The sequence below is a fragment of the Leucoraja erinacea genome, chromosome 14 (genome assembly GCF_028641065.1).
Source record: "Leucoraja erinacea ecotype New England chromosome 14, Leri_hhj_1, whole genome shotgun sequence".
NCBI classification, from domain to species: domain Eukaryota; kingdom Metazoa; phylum Chordata; class Chondrichthyes; order Rajiformes; family Rajidae; genus Leucoraja; species Leucoraja erinaceus.
This window is the reverse complement of record NC_073390.1, coordinates 37587700-37604811: the sequence shown is the minus strand read 5'-3', so window position 1 is coordinate 37604811 and position 17112 is coordinate 37587700. Positions and strand designations below refer to the sequence as shown.

Sequence of the window (17112 nt, the reverse complement as noted above, 5' to 3'; positions counted from 1 at the left end):
GGGGTATAAAACATCCTTTGACTGAATATTTCCCAACCTGTCACCATCTAAATAATGCTCTTACTATCTGTTTCTTACCAAAGTGGGTTGTTTCTCATTTATCCACGTCATATTGCATCTGGCATGTATTTGTCCACTATTTTAACTCGTCAAAATTGCCTTGATGTCTCTTCCAGATGATGCTGCAGAAACAGGTCTATTCACTGCCACCTTCTTAAAGTTAAATAAGGATGGGCAATAAATGTTGAACTTGACAATGTCCATATTGTAGGAATGAATAATAAACACAGAAATGTAAATACCAAGAGTTGGAAATGTTCATTCACAACCTTGTTATAAAAACTACCTTGTGGAATTCTTCTTATCTTCTTCTGAAAGGAGAAACCATACAAAATCAGCATAGCTCATTCGTCCATCCCGCTGCACACAGTTTCCCCTGAAAATCAAAGACAGAGGTGTTGTATTTACCAATTCTAAACTAAATCTTCCTAAATCTCTTTTCAAAAAGACAAATGCAAAATGTTCTTTAAAAAAAAAAGTAAAATCTCCAACCCACACCCATAACCGAGGGCAGATAAAGCTCATTGCTACTTTTATTGGCGAGCTCACCTGCAATCCACCTCTGGAAGACAAATATTAATTCTCTGACCCCCTTTAAACTCTTACTTCCCACCTTAAACTTATTGCTTTGAGTCTTTGACATGAGGCAAAGTATCTTACCATCTACTCTATCTATATCAGAGTCCCTCTCTGCTTCCTCCATTCCAGTCACATATCTTTATCAATCAACTGCTCAAAAAACACAATGCAATTCCAAAATGACATCCCCAATTTTGAATTAGTTCAATGTAAAAAAATATAATTAATTACGCAAAAATGAAGGTGTTATACTCACCTTGTAACTGCACCGGAGAATATTCGTTCAATAATTCTATTAGAGATAGCTGTGGAGAACAAGAAAAATAGCAATAATTCTTGGGTTGAAAATGATGCTGCAGGTAGCAATGGGGTTAATATTGAGACTTTGAACAAGGAGGGAGCTGCTGCTGAAGCAACTTCTGATCATCACAGCCGCTGTTAAAGCAGGAAACCCTGTCGTGGTCAATGCTGGAACTCTGGAGGAGAAAACAACCTGAATTCCTCTTATACGTCTTGTCTTTATGCAAGTAAAAAGGACACTGGTGATTGCTCTGTCCCTCGTTTTAATGCATTTAAAATTTAACAAGTAGCATTTAATCAAGGAATCACTGATAAAGACTGGATCTAATTAATTTTGACGGCAAGAGCTGTCTCAAATAAATCCTCACAATTAATCTTTCTAGCAGAGCATTAAGGCTGACATATTGGACTCACTTCTTGACTTTAATCAAAGCATTCTACCAAGGCTTTCTGCAAACATTTTAAGCATTGGCCATGGCTTGCAATTTTTTCCCAACTGATCCATGATACTGATATGTGATCGGTTAAGAGGTTTTATTATTTACAAAGGTTTTCTGTTTTCTGGGAATCTTTCAGAGTCAAATATAATGGCTAGAATGATTATGCAAGAGCAGTCCATCAGCAGGGATTCTGGAAAAAAACCAGAAAGACACCGTTTAATCTGTCAGGTCTAATCAGGTTTTACCGTATAGCATATAAAGCAGAAGAAATATAAAGAGAATTAAGGCCAGCACTCGCAGTATTTCCTCAGAGATTTAGCAGAGAGCTTTGATGAAAGCCAAAATGAAGTGAGTTCAAAATGTCAGCAGTGATGCTGCTTCGTAAAGATTAAACTTGAGGATTCATGCGAGGCATCCTGTGCAGTCAAAATCAATGAGATTCAGAGTCGTTATCACCGATTTCTCCATGTTAAAATTACTAGTTAAAATTAGAACGCATTAAAACAGGGAAAGAATAACTAGTGAAAAATAATTTTTGCTTAAATTATTCTGTTAGCATTTTCCATGCACAATGTTCTGTCTTTAATGTATTTTATGCTCCTTTATTAAAATATTTTGGATATGTGTTTGTATTTTGCCTTCCAAGAACAGTTGCCTACTAATTCATGTGCAGTCAGTTGCATTAATTGAAATTTGGGAGGCAGAGGACAATGCACAGTCAATTGATTTGACACCTATAAAGCCATTTACTGGGGTTGAATGATCAGACATTTTTTTCTCTTGTAGGAGAATTCAATTCAAAGTGAGTGTGGAGGAAATGTTGTCTTAAGGACCTGTCCAACTTGGCAATTTTTTTGGTGACTGCCGGCATCATTGACTGACGTATCAGGTCACCGAAAAAGTCGCAGCGTGATGACGTATTAACGAGCGGTGTTTTTTCAAGTGTCGCAACATTTTTTTTGTCGCCACTGGATTTTGAAATGTTCAAAATCTTTCGGCGACCCTGATACATCAGTCAATGACGCCGGCAGTCGCCAAAAAAAAAGCCAAGTGGGACAGGACCTTTATTCCTTCGCTATTATTCTGTTTTACTCATTTTGGAATGTGGTGCTCAATACATAAAGACGTTTTCTACCAATGCAACAAGCTGTAGCCTTGCTTTTCACACACCTATTCTCGTGACAGGGCAAAGATACGATACACTTTTTTATCATAGGGTGAAAATGTCAAAGATTTTCTTGGAGGGCATAGCCTTAAGGATGTGCAAGTCGTTGTACATAGAGAGTGGTGGGTGGCTGGAACATACTGTCAGGGGTGGTGGTAGAAAAATAGAAGCTGTGAAGAGGCTTTTAGATGGGCACAAGGATATGCAGAGAATGGAGCAATATAAATCACATGTGGGCAAAAGTGATCAGTTTGAATTATCATCATGTTCAGCAGATATTGTGGGCTGTAGGGCCTGTTCCTGTGCTGTTCCTGTTCTGTGTTCTATGATATTACCTGAGACTTACAAATAAGACAGAGCAAAGGCCATTTAGCCCATTAACCCATTTCACTCAGACCAAGTATGCTAATCGTGCAAGGGACCCGTGCTTAATATAACTTCACCACTAACAATAACAGTGTGATTCAAAAAATTGAATCTAAGACAATGATCCGAACCATCCTGATTTTGTTCCAACTGTCTCCCAAGATTGTATTGCAGATGTGGGTGGGGCTTGCCAGGGAAGGCTGCTCCACAGGGAAGGAACCCTAAATCAAGGTTTTAGGCTTGCAAAGACCAGCTTATTTCAACTCTTAGTTTCAACTCTTAGTTTCCTTGTGAGTTTGCGTTATCAGAAATGAACCTTAAAATCCCTCCCCCTCCCCCTGCCTCTCAAAGGTAAATTCCAATCATCCTTCTACACCCTCCTATTCCCCTTTCCTGACTGCAATCGCTATTAGTCTCCATCCTGCCTGCTGGATATCCATTCAAAGATAGACACAAAATGCTGGAGGAACTCAGCGGGACAGGCAGCATCTCTGGTGAGAAGGAATTGATAGTCATTCAATCCCCTTTGTTCAAGGATCTGATACCAGGTACAGACTGGGTATGAAGCCTGGACTACTTAAATAATCCACTTCACGTATAACATCTCAGTAAAAGTGAGTTCGGAGAAAATTGATGCTGATCTCTTCCGGCTCAAGCATGCCATGGGTTAAAATTGGAGTAACTATTTCTGTAACTCAAACTTAAAGCAAAAGCCCCACATGTTACAACTAATAACTGTCTAATATGCTGCTTAATATATAATAAATGCTATTGAAGAAGTTTTGATTACTCCCACACTGTCAGGAGGTGAACACAAACTGTTTGTGCTAGTTCTGATGAGCAGTTGCAGTGTCTGTGTGTGAGTGAGAGAGAAAGAGGAGAGAGAAAGCGAGAGACAGAAAGAGAGAGGGGAAAAAAGAAAGAGAAAACGCTAAAGAGAGAGGGAGAGGAGAGAGGGAAAGGGAGAGAAAGAAGAAAACTCATTGAGGAAGACTCATTATCACCAGACCCAGAAGAAAAAATGAGTTTCAAAATTGGCAATCAAATAGAGAATGCAACACTTCTTGAACCAGTGTTACACAAATATTATTAGATAACATTTAAGACGCATTGCTATGCCAGTTACAGAATTACTTACCATGGTCATTGTGTCTGGCCAAGTCCTTCTGGTCAACAAAGAGGTCATGGTCAGTGTCAAGTTCCCAGAATTTACAGTAAATAACATAGAAATGCTCATAAGAGAAGTAGTCTGTAATTTGGTTGATGTCATCCTCTTCCTCCAGGAGGGCGAGAGTCTAAAGGCAAAAGGCAAATGTTATTAAATAGCAGGAACATTGGTGGTAATAAATTGATTCTCTTGCATCATTGCACTCTGGGTTTCATCAGTAAAAGCCTGGAAATGGTAACAAAGGCCCCAACCTTCTGCTGATAAAGATTCACCAACAAGAAGCTCTTTGTGAGGCAAGTAATCTCTGATGTCCACACCTGAGCATTTGTACATGGAAGCCAGAGATGAGCTTGAGTTCAATGCCCTGACTTCCATTTCATCACCGGGCCCACCTGTGGGGTGCAATCCCAACATGCTGAGCCATGAAGCCAGATGCACGGCACGTGAATGGCATCATCCAGCTTCTTTGTAAAGGTAAGTGCAGCCAAATATTCTTGGATATTTTCTTCATTTCCTCTTAAGATTAATGTTTTTTATTGATAGGTTTACATCACTTTCATTCTTAATTATTTTTCTGTCCAGTTTCCCTTCCTCAATCCAGACTTTTAGCTTCCTCTTTTTATATTAGATCTGAAATTGAAGTTGCCCACTCTAATTCATCTTCACACTCTCACCTTTTCTCCATCTTTCAGTTATAATTTTTAATCTTTTTAACAACATTTTAAATTATCTTTAATTATTTTATATGTCTTGGAGCTGTTTTTTATGCGTCTCCCGTCGTAAAAATAACAACTTGTTGAAGGGCTATTGGCAGTCTATGGGCAGGACCTCAGGGTCTGCTCTACTTCATGGATCAGCTGTGGCAGGAAGTACTAGAGCTCCAGAGAAATGCAAGAGCGGGCAAACGTGATGGTGGGAATAATGCAGTGGTTCCGAGTAGAGGTCAGGACTGGACGAAATATCATCTCCCTTAGTGGCAAGGTTGGATTGCAACCTTGTCGTGGTCGGGGAACTTGTGTGTCTCAGTGACCCCTAGAGCTAAGCCAGCGGGAGATTCGTCTCCTGTTAGGGTCTCCCATGCTGGACAGGTCGAAGGGTAGAGGTGAGACGAAGAGCGATCCACTGGTCCTCCAGGTTGGAGGTTGAGCACAGGGCTAACAATCCTGTCTCGGAAAGCAAATATGTACGGAAACAGTAACTGAAGGAATCAACAGGAGTGGAGGACCTCCATTGTTGCCCTACATGCCAGGAGGCAATAATAGACAGTAAGTAAGTAAGTTAGTGGCAAGGCAGATCTGGTTGGGTTTAGCTGGATAATCACTCCACAACTATAATGCGGTCCAGGACAACTTTTTTTCCTTTGGTTTGTAGCTTTTAAAAATGACATGATTATAAGCCAGCCTCCGCTTATAATTGAGACGTTGATGCTCCTAAAATGTAGATACCAATTACAGAAAGTAAATGCTATTCCCAATTACAATTACCCTTTATTTCATACAACATTGAAAACTATGCAACCCACTAGATCCAGGGAGATCATTCAGCCTGCCCTTCAAATGATAATCCAATCAATCCATGCCATTACTTATTTGTTGGTAATCTATTCTCTCACATGCCCAGCAACTCCTACCTTGTTCTCCTACCACCCATGTGTACGGTGTAATTTATACTGACCAATTAACCCACCCAACTGGCACATTTTGGGAATGTGGGAGAAAATGAGAGTACCCAGGTGTAATCCATGCGCTCACAGTGAGAAAGTGCTGGATGTTCAGCCCACCCTGGCCCTACTTGCTCTGTCTAGCTCCCCCTACCACTTTGCTCACATTACTAACTACTTTAGGGCCAACATCATTTAACATCTAAATGAACACAGGCATATGTCAAAGGGAAAACTACAAAACTTGGGCCAACATGCTTTCAAATAAAATTTGAGTTATTAGTTAACATCAAAATCTTCAAATGATAATTCAATTCTCACACAGACAACAAAGATATCTGTTAGAATAAACACAATACCAGATAACATTTTCAGCTGTGCAAATTAACAAAAAAAAGATCCTCATTACCTATTTATGAAAAGTGCCAAAGATCAAAGGAACATGTTAGATACATGGTGCATAGCAGCCTATATGCTATAGGAATCATTTATCTCTGAGATACAGTAAAGCAAACCTGGATATGCTATAAAACGTTCCTGAATGAGTTTACCATTCGAAGTACTGAATATTTTCCTTTATTTACCCACTTGTTGTGAAGGTAGATATGCAAGTGTTCAAATTGGGCAGCTGAGATGGTAAACGGCCTCTTCTTGGTGAATTTAAGCAATGTGCTAAGTTTGAAGAAGGGTCCTTAACCAGAAATGTCCCTTGTCCATGTTCCCCAGAGATGTTGCCTGATTTGTTGAGTTACTCCAGCAATTATATCCTCTTGTGTGAACCAGCATCTGCAGTTCCGTGCTTCTACAACTTGCTAAGCTTGTTGGAGGTATCCAGTGTTTTAGTTTTTAGGTTTTAGGGATACAGCGCGGAAACAGGCTCGTCGGCTCACCGAGTCCGTGCCGACCAGTGATCCCTGCACATTAACACTATCCTACACACACTAGGGACAATTTATATATATACCAAGCCAATTAACCTACAAACCTGTAAGTCTTTTGAGTGTGGAAGGAAACTGAAGATCTTGGAGAAAACCCACCCAGTCATGGGAAGAACGTACAAACTCCAGACAGAGAGCACCCGTAGTCGGGATCGAACCGGGTTCTCTGGCGCTGCAACCGCGTTAAGGCAGCAACTCTACAGCTGCACCAATGTGCTGCCCAAAATGGAAGAACTGCCGTGACAATATAAGCAGACTTGCCCATTTTTTAATTATGATTTTAAGTTCTCAGGCGTGTTGCTGATAACATACTGCTCTGTCTGACAAATTGTAAAAAATCTGGACCTTTACGTACTTGCAGGAAGTTGCTCTTCCTCAGTTCCGTCAGTGTTATCTTGCCAGACCAGGATCTGTTGACTGTGTAGAATATTCTTTGTATAACCTACGGTGAAAGAAAATAAACAAACCATAAATAACCCTCAACGGTAGAGCCCTGCAGAAATCAAACTGCGCTGATTCCCAGGAGAGAAGGGCAAACAGACAGCAGTTCCATGCTACAGTTTAGACAGCCATCCAATAACAATGACTGTAGGGTCTTGCCAACCTCAATCTCCTTGGTGATCAGTCAATGTGTCTAATCGCCAAGGAGAAATTAGCATTCTATTTTAAATCACTTCACTATGCCTTGTTAATAAACCAAAGGATTAACATTATTCACGCATCAAGAAAACCAATGACAAGCTACCAACCTAATATGGAGAGTCCTATGATAGAGGTTACCTTTCAGCACTCACTCTTTCCATGACATGAGGACTTTGAAATCCTTCGCACTTACTCATGCACACAGAAGTGGCTGCTGTTGTTAACCCTTTGCTTTTTTTTTGTGAGGTAATCACACAAACCGGACTATTTTTCTTACACCAGGATCTCAAAATCCTTTCCTTCTCCAATCACTGAAGGGGATTTCATTTCTGGACATTAGCTGCTGAGAAACATGCACAGCAGTTGAGGGAGAAGAAGAAGTGGATAAAGCAGCGGTTTTGACCACAATGGAGACCACAAATAGAAGAGATTATCAGATCATGGGATATCCAGAATGGGTCCTTTCCCAATGGTAAATTTGTTTTGGTCATGGCAATAATAAAATGTATCTGCAGCACAACAGGTGAGATGAGGAACTTTATATGGTTTCATTTTTTCATTTTTCTCTAGCTACATTTTCAAGTACGTACGCTCTCGTAATTTTGACACGATTAAAGGAGGTGCCAGACCACCAGTTGCCAGTGGTATTTTGAAGTGGCAGCAATATAATGACACTTCAGAATGCAGGAATATCACAATACTAATTGTTTCAGAAGGTAGATTCTAATATATTAGTTCTTAAACCTCTCTGTATGGAATAACCCTTTGCAAATGTCACCACACACTTTGGGAACAATGTCCAATAGCCAAAGTTGAGGGAGATGAAGAAGTTGAGGGAGATGACGTGTTGTCACTGGAGAAAATTATTGATACTTGACAGATGGTAATTTAAAAAAAAATCATAAACAGTAAACATTCATCAGAGTGAGGTGTCCAGTGACCTTGGGGATTCCAGATTCCCCCCCGACATTCCCTCAGGAACTTCAGATTCCCGGAGGAATTTCCTCAGGGACTTCCTTTGGGACACCCATTGTGAAACCCGTGATTTGCAAGTGCAGCATTTCCAACCTGATATTACCGTGGTAATGTATCGTGAATGGAATTCTGGTGCATCCTTCAAAAACGTGAGCCCCGGATGAGTATCCACAATATCCTGGGGGAGACATTTAAAAATATAATTAGTCTTTGAATCTGGATCATTCTACCTGGCAAAATTAACACAACTCGTCAATACATAATGTAGATAAAGACCATGTACCAAGGCTTTATGGCTCAGGGGCATTAGCATTAGCAATAGTTGTTGACCGTCGCCCCTCAAGCTCGCTCTGCCATTGGGTTATATCAAGGCTCTTCTGCAATTCAACATCATTTTACATGTAGGGCCAGGCAGCATCCCTGGAGAAAAGGATCCTTCCAAAAGGATGCTGCCTGACCCGCTGAGTTACTCCAGCTTTTTGTGTCTATCTTCGGTTTAAATCTGCAGTTCCTTCCTACACATCATTTTACATGACTTTTTTTCATTTCCTTGGTTATCTCACCTAACAAAATACTTTTCTCAATCTTAAGAGTTCTGATTACTCCCAAATCTGCAGATTTCCACATGGCGAATCCCAGATTTCAATTGCCTTCAGTGATAAAATGCAGTTTCATTTCATTCCCGAATGACCTAAGTTGGCTCTGACATGTAGTTATTGAACATTCCTAACAAAGGATAGGCTTAAAAGCACCTTAAACAGGGCTAATCTCACATTCAAGCTGTGAAAGAGGATAATATTTCCTTTGCTGAGAAAGTGACAATGTTTCTTTACACTTCTGCAAAGTTCATTACAAGTAGTAAAATGACTTTGAGGTTTTATTGCCAAACTGGAACATACGAAATGCAAGCAAGTGTAAGAAACAGGAGCAGGCAACATGTCCGTTCATTCTATTTCCTTATTAGATTGTATCTTTATTCTTACCCATTTTCCTAAATTCCCCTGGTTTTCAAAAACATATCAATCTCAGTCTTCAACAATGACTGAGTGATCTCTGGAATTCTTTGAAATGCAACATTCTCATCGTCAGAATGTCTTGACTTCAACTTAAATATTGTCTTCACAAACCCAATTATAAATGTAACATTAGTTTATAGATCGGACATTGGTTTTCCCACAGGCAAGGCTTCTGGTTGGCCTGCCTGGTGTCAGTAGGTAGAGAACTACATCAAAGTTCTCTCATGTGGAATAAAGAAAATGGCATTGCATTTCAGTAGTGCTGAAGCCTTGGATGTTAATGAAAGTTGAAGTAACTCGTCCACATCGTAAACCCACATGAGCAATGTATTGTTTATGATACGGCAATTTCTTTCTTATTGCACAATTAACGAACAGGCCGTTGTACATTAGCTTTCCGGTGCTGCAGCACAAGCTTTTAAGATTACAGCCAGTATTATAAAGATTCCTTGTAGATGTTTTGAGCACAGTACATAAAACCTGGTCGGACAGCAATTTTGGTTATATTAATAACCAGACTCTTTTGCTAGTATAACTGGGGAAGATAAAGATTACTGGCTCTCTCCATTTACCTATCAGGCCTCTTCAATGCTGACACCAGCATGCCCACACTACATCTCAAGCCCAGCACTTCAAACTTTTGCAATGGTTATGCAATGTTAGTGCTTGCAATATTTAGACTACATAATGCTGGTATTTTTTTACCACTGGAAATAAGTTGGTCATTGTTCTTCAGTTACAAATAGGACAAACTTCCCTTGGGCAAATTCTCGTGACTAACTCAGTTGCTGCGTTATTTTAAATATAGTCATTTATAAACGCTGATGTTATCGGGGCACAGCTTCAGTTTGCAATACATAACGCAAGGCTTAACACCATGCAAGGTAATTGCAGAAACATTAGGAATGAGATTCTGATCAAGGATAATCCTATTTAAATAATTTACAGTATGTTTATTTACAAATGATAAGAGATTCTTATGAACCAAAATTATAGAATTTAATTTCGCAAGGAAAAGGTGATAGGTTTGTATGTATTTAATTGTGTTCAAGGTATTAAATTATTTGCATAATCTCATTAAATGCTCGAGGAATTAATGAATTTCTAGGTTAATTGCAATTCCTAAGCTAATTTCTGATAAATCGAAGAAGCCCTATAACAATTATTTTATTCCTCTCATGGGAGGAGAACATTGCTGGCAAGGACAGCACTAAATACCCATGCCAAATTCCCCGAAAGTGTCTAAGCAGAAGTAGACATCAGTCCACAGCAAATGGGGTGCTAGTCCATTTCCGAGGCATTCAACAACTGCATGCTCTGGGCCTGGAATCGAGCATAGGCCAAATCAACTGAGGACAGCGGATTTCCAGAGATCATTCTCTGAAAGACATCAGTCAATTAGACGGGTGTTTATTGCAATCTCATGTTTAATGCTTAACATTGTTAATACAAGTTATTTTTAAACAAATATAGACACAAAAAACTGGAGTAACTCAGCGGGACAGGCAGCATCTCTGGAGAGAAGGAATGGGTGATGTTTCGTCTCGAGAAACGTCAACCATTCATTCTCTCCGGCGATGCTGCCTGTCCCGCTGAGTTACTCCAGCTTTTTGTGTCTATTATCAGTTTAAACCAGCATCTGCAGTTTCTTCCTACACATTTTTAAACAAATTCCTGATTGTCTCATGGAATTTAAAATCCTCAGCTGGAATTAATACTTTGAACATAGAACAGTCCAGCAAAAGCACAGGCCCTTCAACCCATAGTGTCTGTGCCAAACATGAGGCCAAGACCATCTCTTATCTACCTGAGCACATCCCTCCATATCCATTTGCTTTTCCAAAAGCCTCAAGTGCCACTAACATATGTACCTCAGTGCCCTTGGTAAAAAACAGTCGCCCCGCACATCTTTACATTTTGATGCCCCTCACCTTAAAGCTGTGTCCTCTAACATTTGAATTTTCCATCCTGGAAAAAAGGATCTGACCGTCTATCCTATCTATGCCTCATAATTTTATATACTTCTATCAGGTCTCCCCGCAACCTCCAGCACTCCAGATGAAACAATCCAAGTCCCTGTAGCTAATATCCCCTAATCCAGGCAACATTCTGGTAAAATTCCTCTGCCTCCCTTTCCAAAGCCTCCAAATCCTTCTTGCAATGGGGTGATCAGAACTTGTACTTATGACTATGGAACTTTACTCCAGGTCTCTAGATTGCTAATTACTAAATAGAAACAGAAAATACTGGATATACTCAGTGCAGAGAGAGACAGCATTAATGTTTCATATAAGTAAGCGTTCATTCAGATGTCATCAGGAATGGTCCCTTCACTAACTTCAATAGTTAACTTTCTCTCTCGCTCTCCACTTTTGCTGTCTGTTTTGCTGACTATTTCCAGCATTATCACTTTTTATTTCAGATTTCAGCCTCGATTTTGAATTTAACACTGCTAAACTGATGTCATGTGAAGGCCAGTGGGGGGATGTAAACAATGATGATGATAAGATTATTCACGACTATGATCTTGTCAGTGGTGTGTGTGCATGCGTTTGTTTTTAATCTGCTGCCTTCTTCAGGTTTACACTCTCCATGTACCACCCATTAGTTAAGCATGATCACTAGCAATATTCCAGCACCTAACTCGGATTATCATGGGTGGCATCACTTCAAAGCCTCATGTTTTGTCGGTCCAGGTTTGATGTCAGGTCCTAGAAGGGCAGCTTTTTGCATTTACTTTCTTCCTCCAAACTGTTTGACACTAATTTGTTGATAATCTTGTGTGTGGGCTCAACTCAGGTGTTTGTGTCAGATGCCGTTTCCTCTTGATCAACTTTTTTATTAATAAAATGAAAAGTCGCAGGAAAGGACTTTTTGAAGCATAAAAATCATTTTGATCAAAAAATCCAATCTCTGCAAGATTACTGTAACAAAATAATCTTGATGGTGTTTCACTGGGAGCTTTCTGGAAGAACAGCTTCGGTGTGTGGAGCCAACAGGGATATCTCCTGCAACAAGCTCCAGGGAGTAACTTCATAGTTCATTTGCTTTGCAGGTCAAATGATGTCTCACAAATACTCAAGATTGCACTTACCCGAGCTCAACTGTAGGACAGTTGACTGTTAACTATTTTGTCAGTTGAAGAAAAGATTTCCTAGTCATTTTGATGATTTTAAATTACATTAATTATCTTGTAGAAATAACTTCAAATCACTCACAAGCCAATTATAGCTGAAGGCTATAATGTTACTATATTTTTTTGCCTAATTTGTTTTTCAGATGAACTCCTGCTGTGGTTGGCATACTAATCACTAGCGTTTGGCTCCTAGCGATCTCTAGATTCCCCTGTGTAAACGTACCATTTTGGACATTACATTTAATTTGGGTCCCAGCGGTATGTTGTTCCTCCAGAGACACGAGAGTTTGAATCAATTTGTGTACTAGGATGAGAGCTATTAAATGGCTTTCCTAACATGCATACCAATTTTTTTTTATAGCTATATTTAATATGAGGAAGGGGCTCGACCCGAAACGTCACCGACTCCTTCTCTCCAGGGATGCTGCATGGCCTGCTGAGTTACTCCAGCATTTTGTGTCTATCTTTATTATGATGCTGTCACTGCAAAATGCCAAATGTCTAAAGATAGACACAAATGCTCTCAGAAATAGCGACTCCATTTAAAGTTGAAAGGCGATTTAAAAATAAATAATGAGCAGGAAGACACAAAATGCTGAAGTAACTCAGCAGGTCAGGCAACATCTCTGGAGTACATGGATAAGTAACGTTTCGGGTCGGGACCCTTCTTCAGACTCACTAATTTTCAACACGTGGATCTCTTCAATAATGTTGTAAACTTAATCAGGGCCAATTGGAGAGATATACGAGAAATAATAATAAATGAGTAAAACATTAGCTTTAACTTATCAGTGGTATCAACTTTTTAGGTGTTCAAGAAAGTGGTTGTCATTATAAGTGGTTGGTTGGCATTATATATTTGTTGCAGGATGTGATGACGATATCCATGATTGGCCTTGAACTAAGTGGCTTGCTTGGTCATTTCAGAGGGCAATTGAAAATCTGCCACGTCATTGCGTCTGGTGTCATTTTGGCCAGATTGGTTATGGGTAGCAGATGGATGTAACTGTACACGATCAGAGACTTTGCTTCCCACCCATGTCTGACAGGATTCAACATCACATGAGGGCTGTGTTGGGCATCAACAAACGTCACAACCCTGTGTGCTCAGATTGCATTTTTCAGTGGAACAGTGGAGAAATAAAATCTGTTAGCATATTGAATAATATGAGGAGTAAGGTAAGTGACAAATTCATTTAGAAAGGGGTTGACAATCATATGATAAGACTACACATAAGTGGTACTGAATACAGAGTTAAGGGAGGAACGTGCGGGAGGTGGCGGAAGCTTAGGCCCAGGCCTCGTCTCCATATCACTAAAGTGGGAGAAGAAGAGTACTTATAGCTCACCCTGTTAACCTGCTTCCTAGTAAATCATTTTCAGGTCTTGGAATTAACACACCTTGATTTTTTTTTGGAATCGCGATCCTGACTCACAAGACCAGGTCAATTCAGATTAGGGCGACAGAATGGCCTATCTACAAAATGTTGTGCCCGAACGGATCTCTAAACCAGATGAGTTTTTTCCCCCAATAATTTGGTTGTAATTTCTTTGGTCACTGCATCTTTAAAAAGAAAAATTCCAGTTGGTTAAATTGTGGAGTACTGGTGATAGACACAAAACGCTGGAGTAACTCAGTGGGTCAGGCAGCATCTCTGGAAAAAGGAATAGGTGAGGTTTCAGTTCTTCAGACTCCACCTGGAGTACTGGTCCAGGTTTCTATGCAATGCAGCAGTAATTTAAAAGCTATTCTGTCATATCTCTGTCAAACTGAGGTGATATTCACATAAACAGTTATTGCTGGATAAATTAAGAACAAACAAGAATATACAGAGAATATCGAGCTCTACAAATGGCACCCTCGCAATACTATAAAACTTACACTTAGCGGACAAAATATCCAGTATATGAAATGCAAACTATCAAAATGAGCGCTATTTTTAAAAATCAGAATAATCACCAATTATTGTGCTTTCCTTTGTATGAAAGGGAGTGGGCATTTTTTTGTACACATTTACCTCTTATGTGGAGGGGTGCTGCTACTTGTAGGATCTTCTAGCAGCTGTTTTTAATTTAAATAGCCAGTGAAACAAACACAGGGCTAAACTTTAAACATGCTGCATGCTTTAATAGGATTCATAACTAAAAAATCAACATGATTTTTTTTTTAAAGTGATGAAAAATAAGTTAAGACTCTTTTGGATTATGGGTCACAACTCATTCACAAATGCTTCTTGGGTACTGGAGATGCGTGATGGTACCATTAGATATAGTCAGGAATTATCAGGAAGAATTGTTCTTAACACCATCCTTCAATATGGATTATATGGCCCAGAGGCATTGGAAATGCTCTTGGATATCCACAATAGTATTGTAATTTGCCTCACCCAAAACATCAAGGAACAAGAGGGTTGTTTGGTGCAAAAGCCTGTTCTAGCTACCAATCCAGTGGTTCTCCTACTGGATCAGAAAATGATCGCATTATAGCCTAATTTCCAACTTCTGTAATTAAAAATAACTGTAATTAAAAATATGTTGAATCTTCTTATGGATAAGTACAATTAAAATGTTGGTGCATTCCTTAGCTGTACTTAATGATAGATTTGTTGCGCCCTCCCACTCTCAAAAGATATTACCGTAGTATATAGTAGAGCCTAAAATTTGCATTTGTGCCAATAGATGGTATAATTTTACATGTAACAGTTTCATTGTGAAGATCTAGATTCCTACAATAGCACCATCTGCTGTACAAATGAACAATGACCTCTACTTAGATCAGTAATGAATATTGGAGCCAGTGAGTGATAACTGGGACATTAACTGACCCTGATTGGAAATGTGGGATTATTCCTAGGAAAGTAGATAATGCTCTGGCAGCCCAAGGGATGCCAAGAACTTGCAACATTTTTATATTGCGTAGAAGCCCTTCTTATTTGTGTAACCAAGTGTTGAGAATTTCAGAAATAAAAATCTAATTTTAAGAGCAGCATGAAAACTTATAGGAGGAAGGGTGGCAGGACCCAGTGATGTTAATACTGAGGTTCCCTGTTGGAGGGGAGGAGCAGTAGAACCCAGGAGAGACATTAGGGGAGTCATTCCACATGATGTTGTCTGAAGAAGGGTCCCAAACTGAAGCATCACTTATTCATATTCCCCAGAGATGCTCCCTGACCTGCTGAGTTACTCCAGTACTTTTGATCAGAAATGTTATTCTGCGTGATTGTGTGACATTCATCTCATGCTACATTCATGCAGCATATTCAAACCCTTCTTAAGCAAAGGTAAGCATTAGCCATTTTCCTGTCTTCTGGTAGCTCATCACTCAAGGCTGAGGAAGATACAAAAATCTCTGCCAGGCCATTGCAATGCCTTCCTCTGCTTCCCATAACGTCCAAGGATGCACTTGGTCACACCTCATGGATTTACCCACCTTCATGACCCTCGCACACAGTAATGTTAATATGTTTCAGAACATCACTGTTCTCCTTTCTGAATCCCCTACCTTCCCTGACCTTCTCCACAATCAATACTGATGAGAAATATTCATTTATTTAAGACCTCGCTCATCTTCTGTGGTTCCACACATAGATGACCATACTGGTCCTTAAGGAAGTTTATTCACTCCCTAGTTACTCTTAATATACTTAGTTTCTTGGAATTCTCCTTTACCTTATCTGCCAAGATATCTCATGTCCCCTTTTTGCCTTCCTAATTTCCTTCTGAAGTGTATTCCCACATCCCTCTTACTCAAGAGATTCACTTTATCCCAGTTGATACTTGATATACGTCTACATCTGACATAAAGCTTCTGTATCCTGACCAGAGCCTCAATATCCTTCACCAGCCAAGATTCTCTTATCCTGCCAACCTTGCTTTTAACTAATTAGTTTTACTATTGAAAGTTTGGAAGTGTATTCTGTAGATCCCCAATTGTGGTTAGCAGTCACAAGGTTAACTGTGGTTCAGTATTGAGCATTTAATATGTGTGGGGGCAGAGAACTTTTAATTTTACACAGAAAGATACATCAAAGAACTTTCGCGCCTGTGTTAAAGTTTATGTGTTTTGTTGTGTCTGTTTTCTAATTCACAGGGCTGGTCTACATCCAACTATCCAAGAACCATGACTGCCTGAAGGGAGTAGTTATTTTCTGAACCTCACTTGCCAACGCTGGTTGATAGCTACGGTTTATTTGTATACATGTATAATTATGTGGGCGATTATGATCCAAGAGGTTTTACAGAGAAACAGTTTGTATTGTAAGCTGCATAAAGGAAAAAGTTAAACAGAATGGATCTGAAAACTATGAAGATAAGGAGAAGAAATGACTTCCGTGCCTTTCTTATGAAATATTACCCCAGCCAATAACAGAAGTAGAATACGAAAAAACTCTGTCCCTAAATTAATTATGTCTATCCAGCAGTTTGGAGCATTAGAATCTGGACCTATGATTCCCAGAATTTGAACCCAAGATTCTAACATTTTCCACTACTGACGTTTTCCTCAATGTTGTAGACTAATTGATATGGTGTGATTACCATGAATAGTCAATAACATCATTACTTTGTACCATGCAACAAACAGAAGACTGAAGGCAAGCCAGATGGAGCCTAGTCTTTGATGGTCCCTTCAATGCTCCTATAAATAGTGCAGATACTGTGGAATCTCT

General features: G+C 39.6%; 1 protein-coding gene across 5 annotated transcripts in view; it reads right to left on the bottom strand.

Annotated features, from left to right (window-relative positions):
* ppp2r3a (protein phosphatase 2, regulatory subunit B'', alpha) overlaps nucleotides 1-17112 on the bottom strand; it is a 261434-nt gene that overhangs the window by 8938 nt on the left and 235384 nt on the right. For all 5 annotated transcript variants that reach the window (XM_055646173.1, XM_055646175.1, XM_055646174.1 and 2 more), the window contains 5 exons: nucleotides 8397-8471; nucleotides 7032-7118; nucleotides 4049-4205; nucleotides 896-944; nucleotides 347-436 (listed from right to left, as the gene is read on the bottom strand). In XM_055646173.1, the coding sequence (XP_055502148.1) occupies nucleotides 347-436; nucleotides 896-944; nucleotides 4049-4205; nucleotides 7032-7118; nucleotides 8397-8471 (458 nt within the window). The remainder of the gene's footprint in view (nucleotides 1-346; nucleotides 437-895; nucleotides 945-4048; nucleotides 4206-7031; nucleotides 7119-8396; nucleotides 8472-17112) is intronic.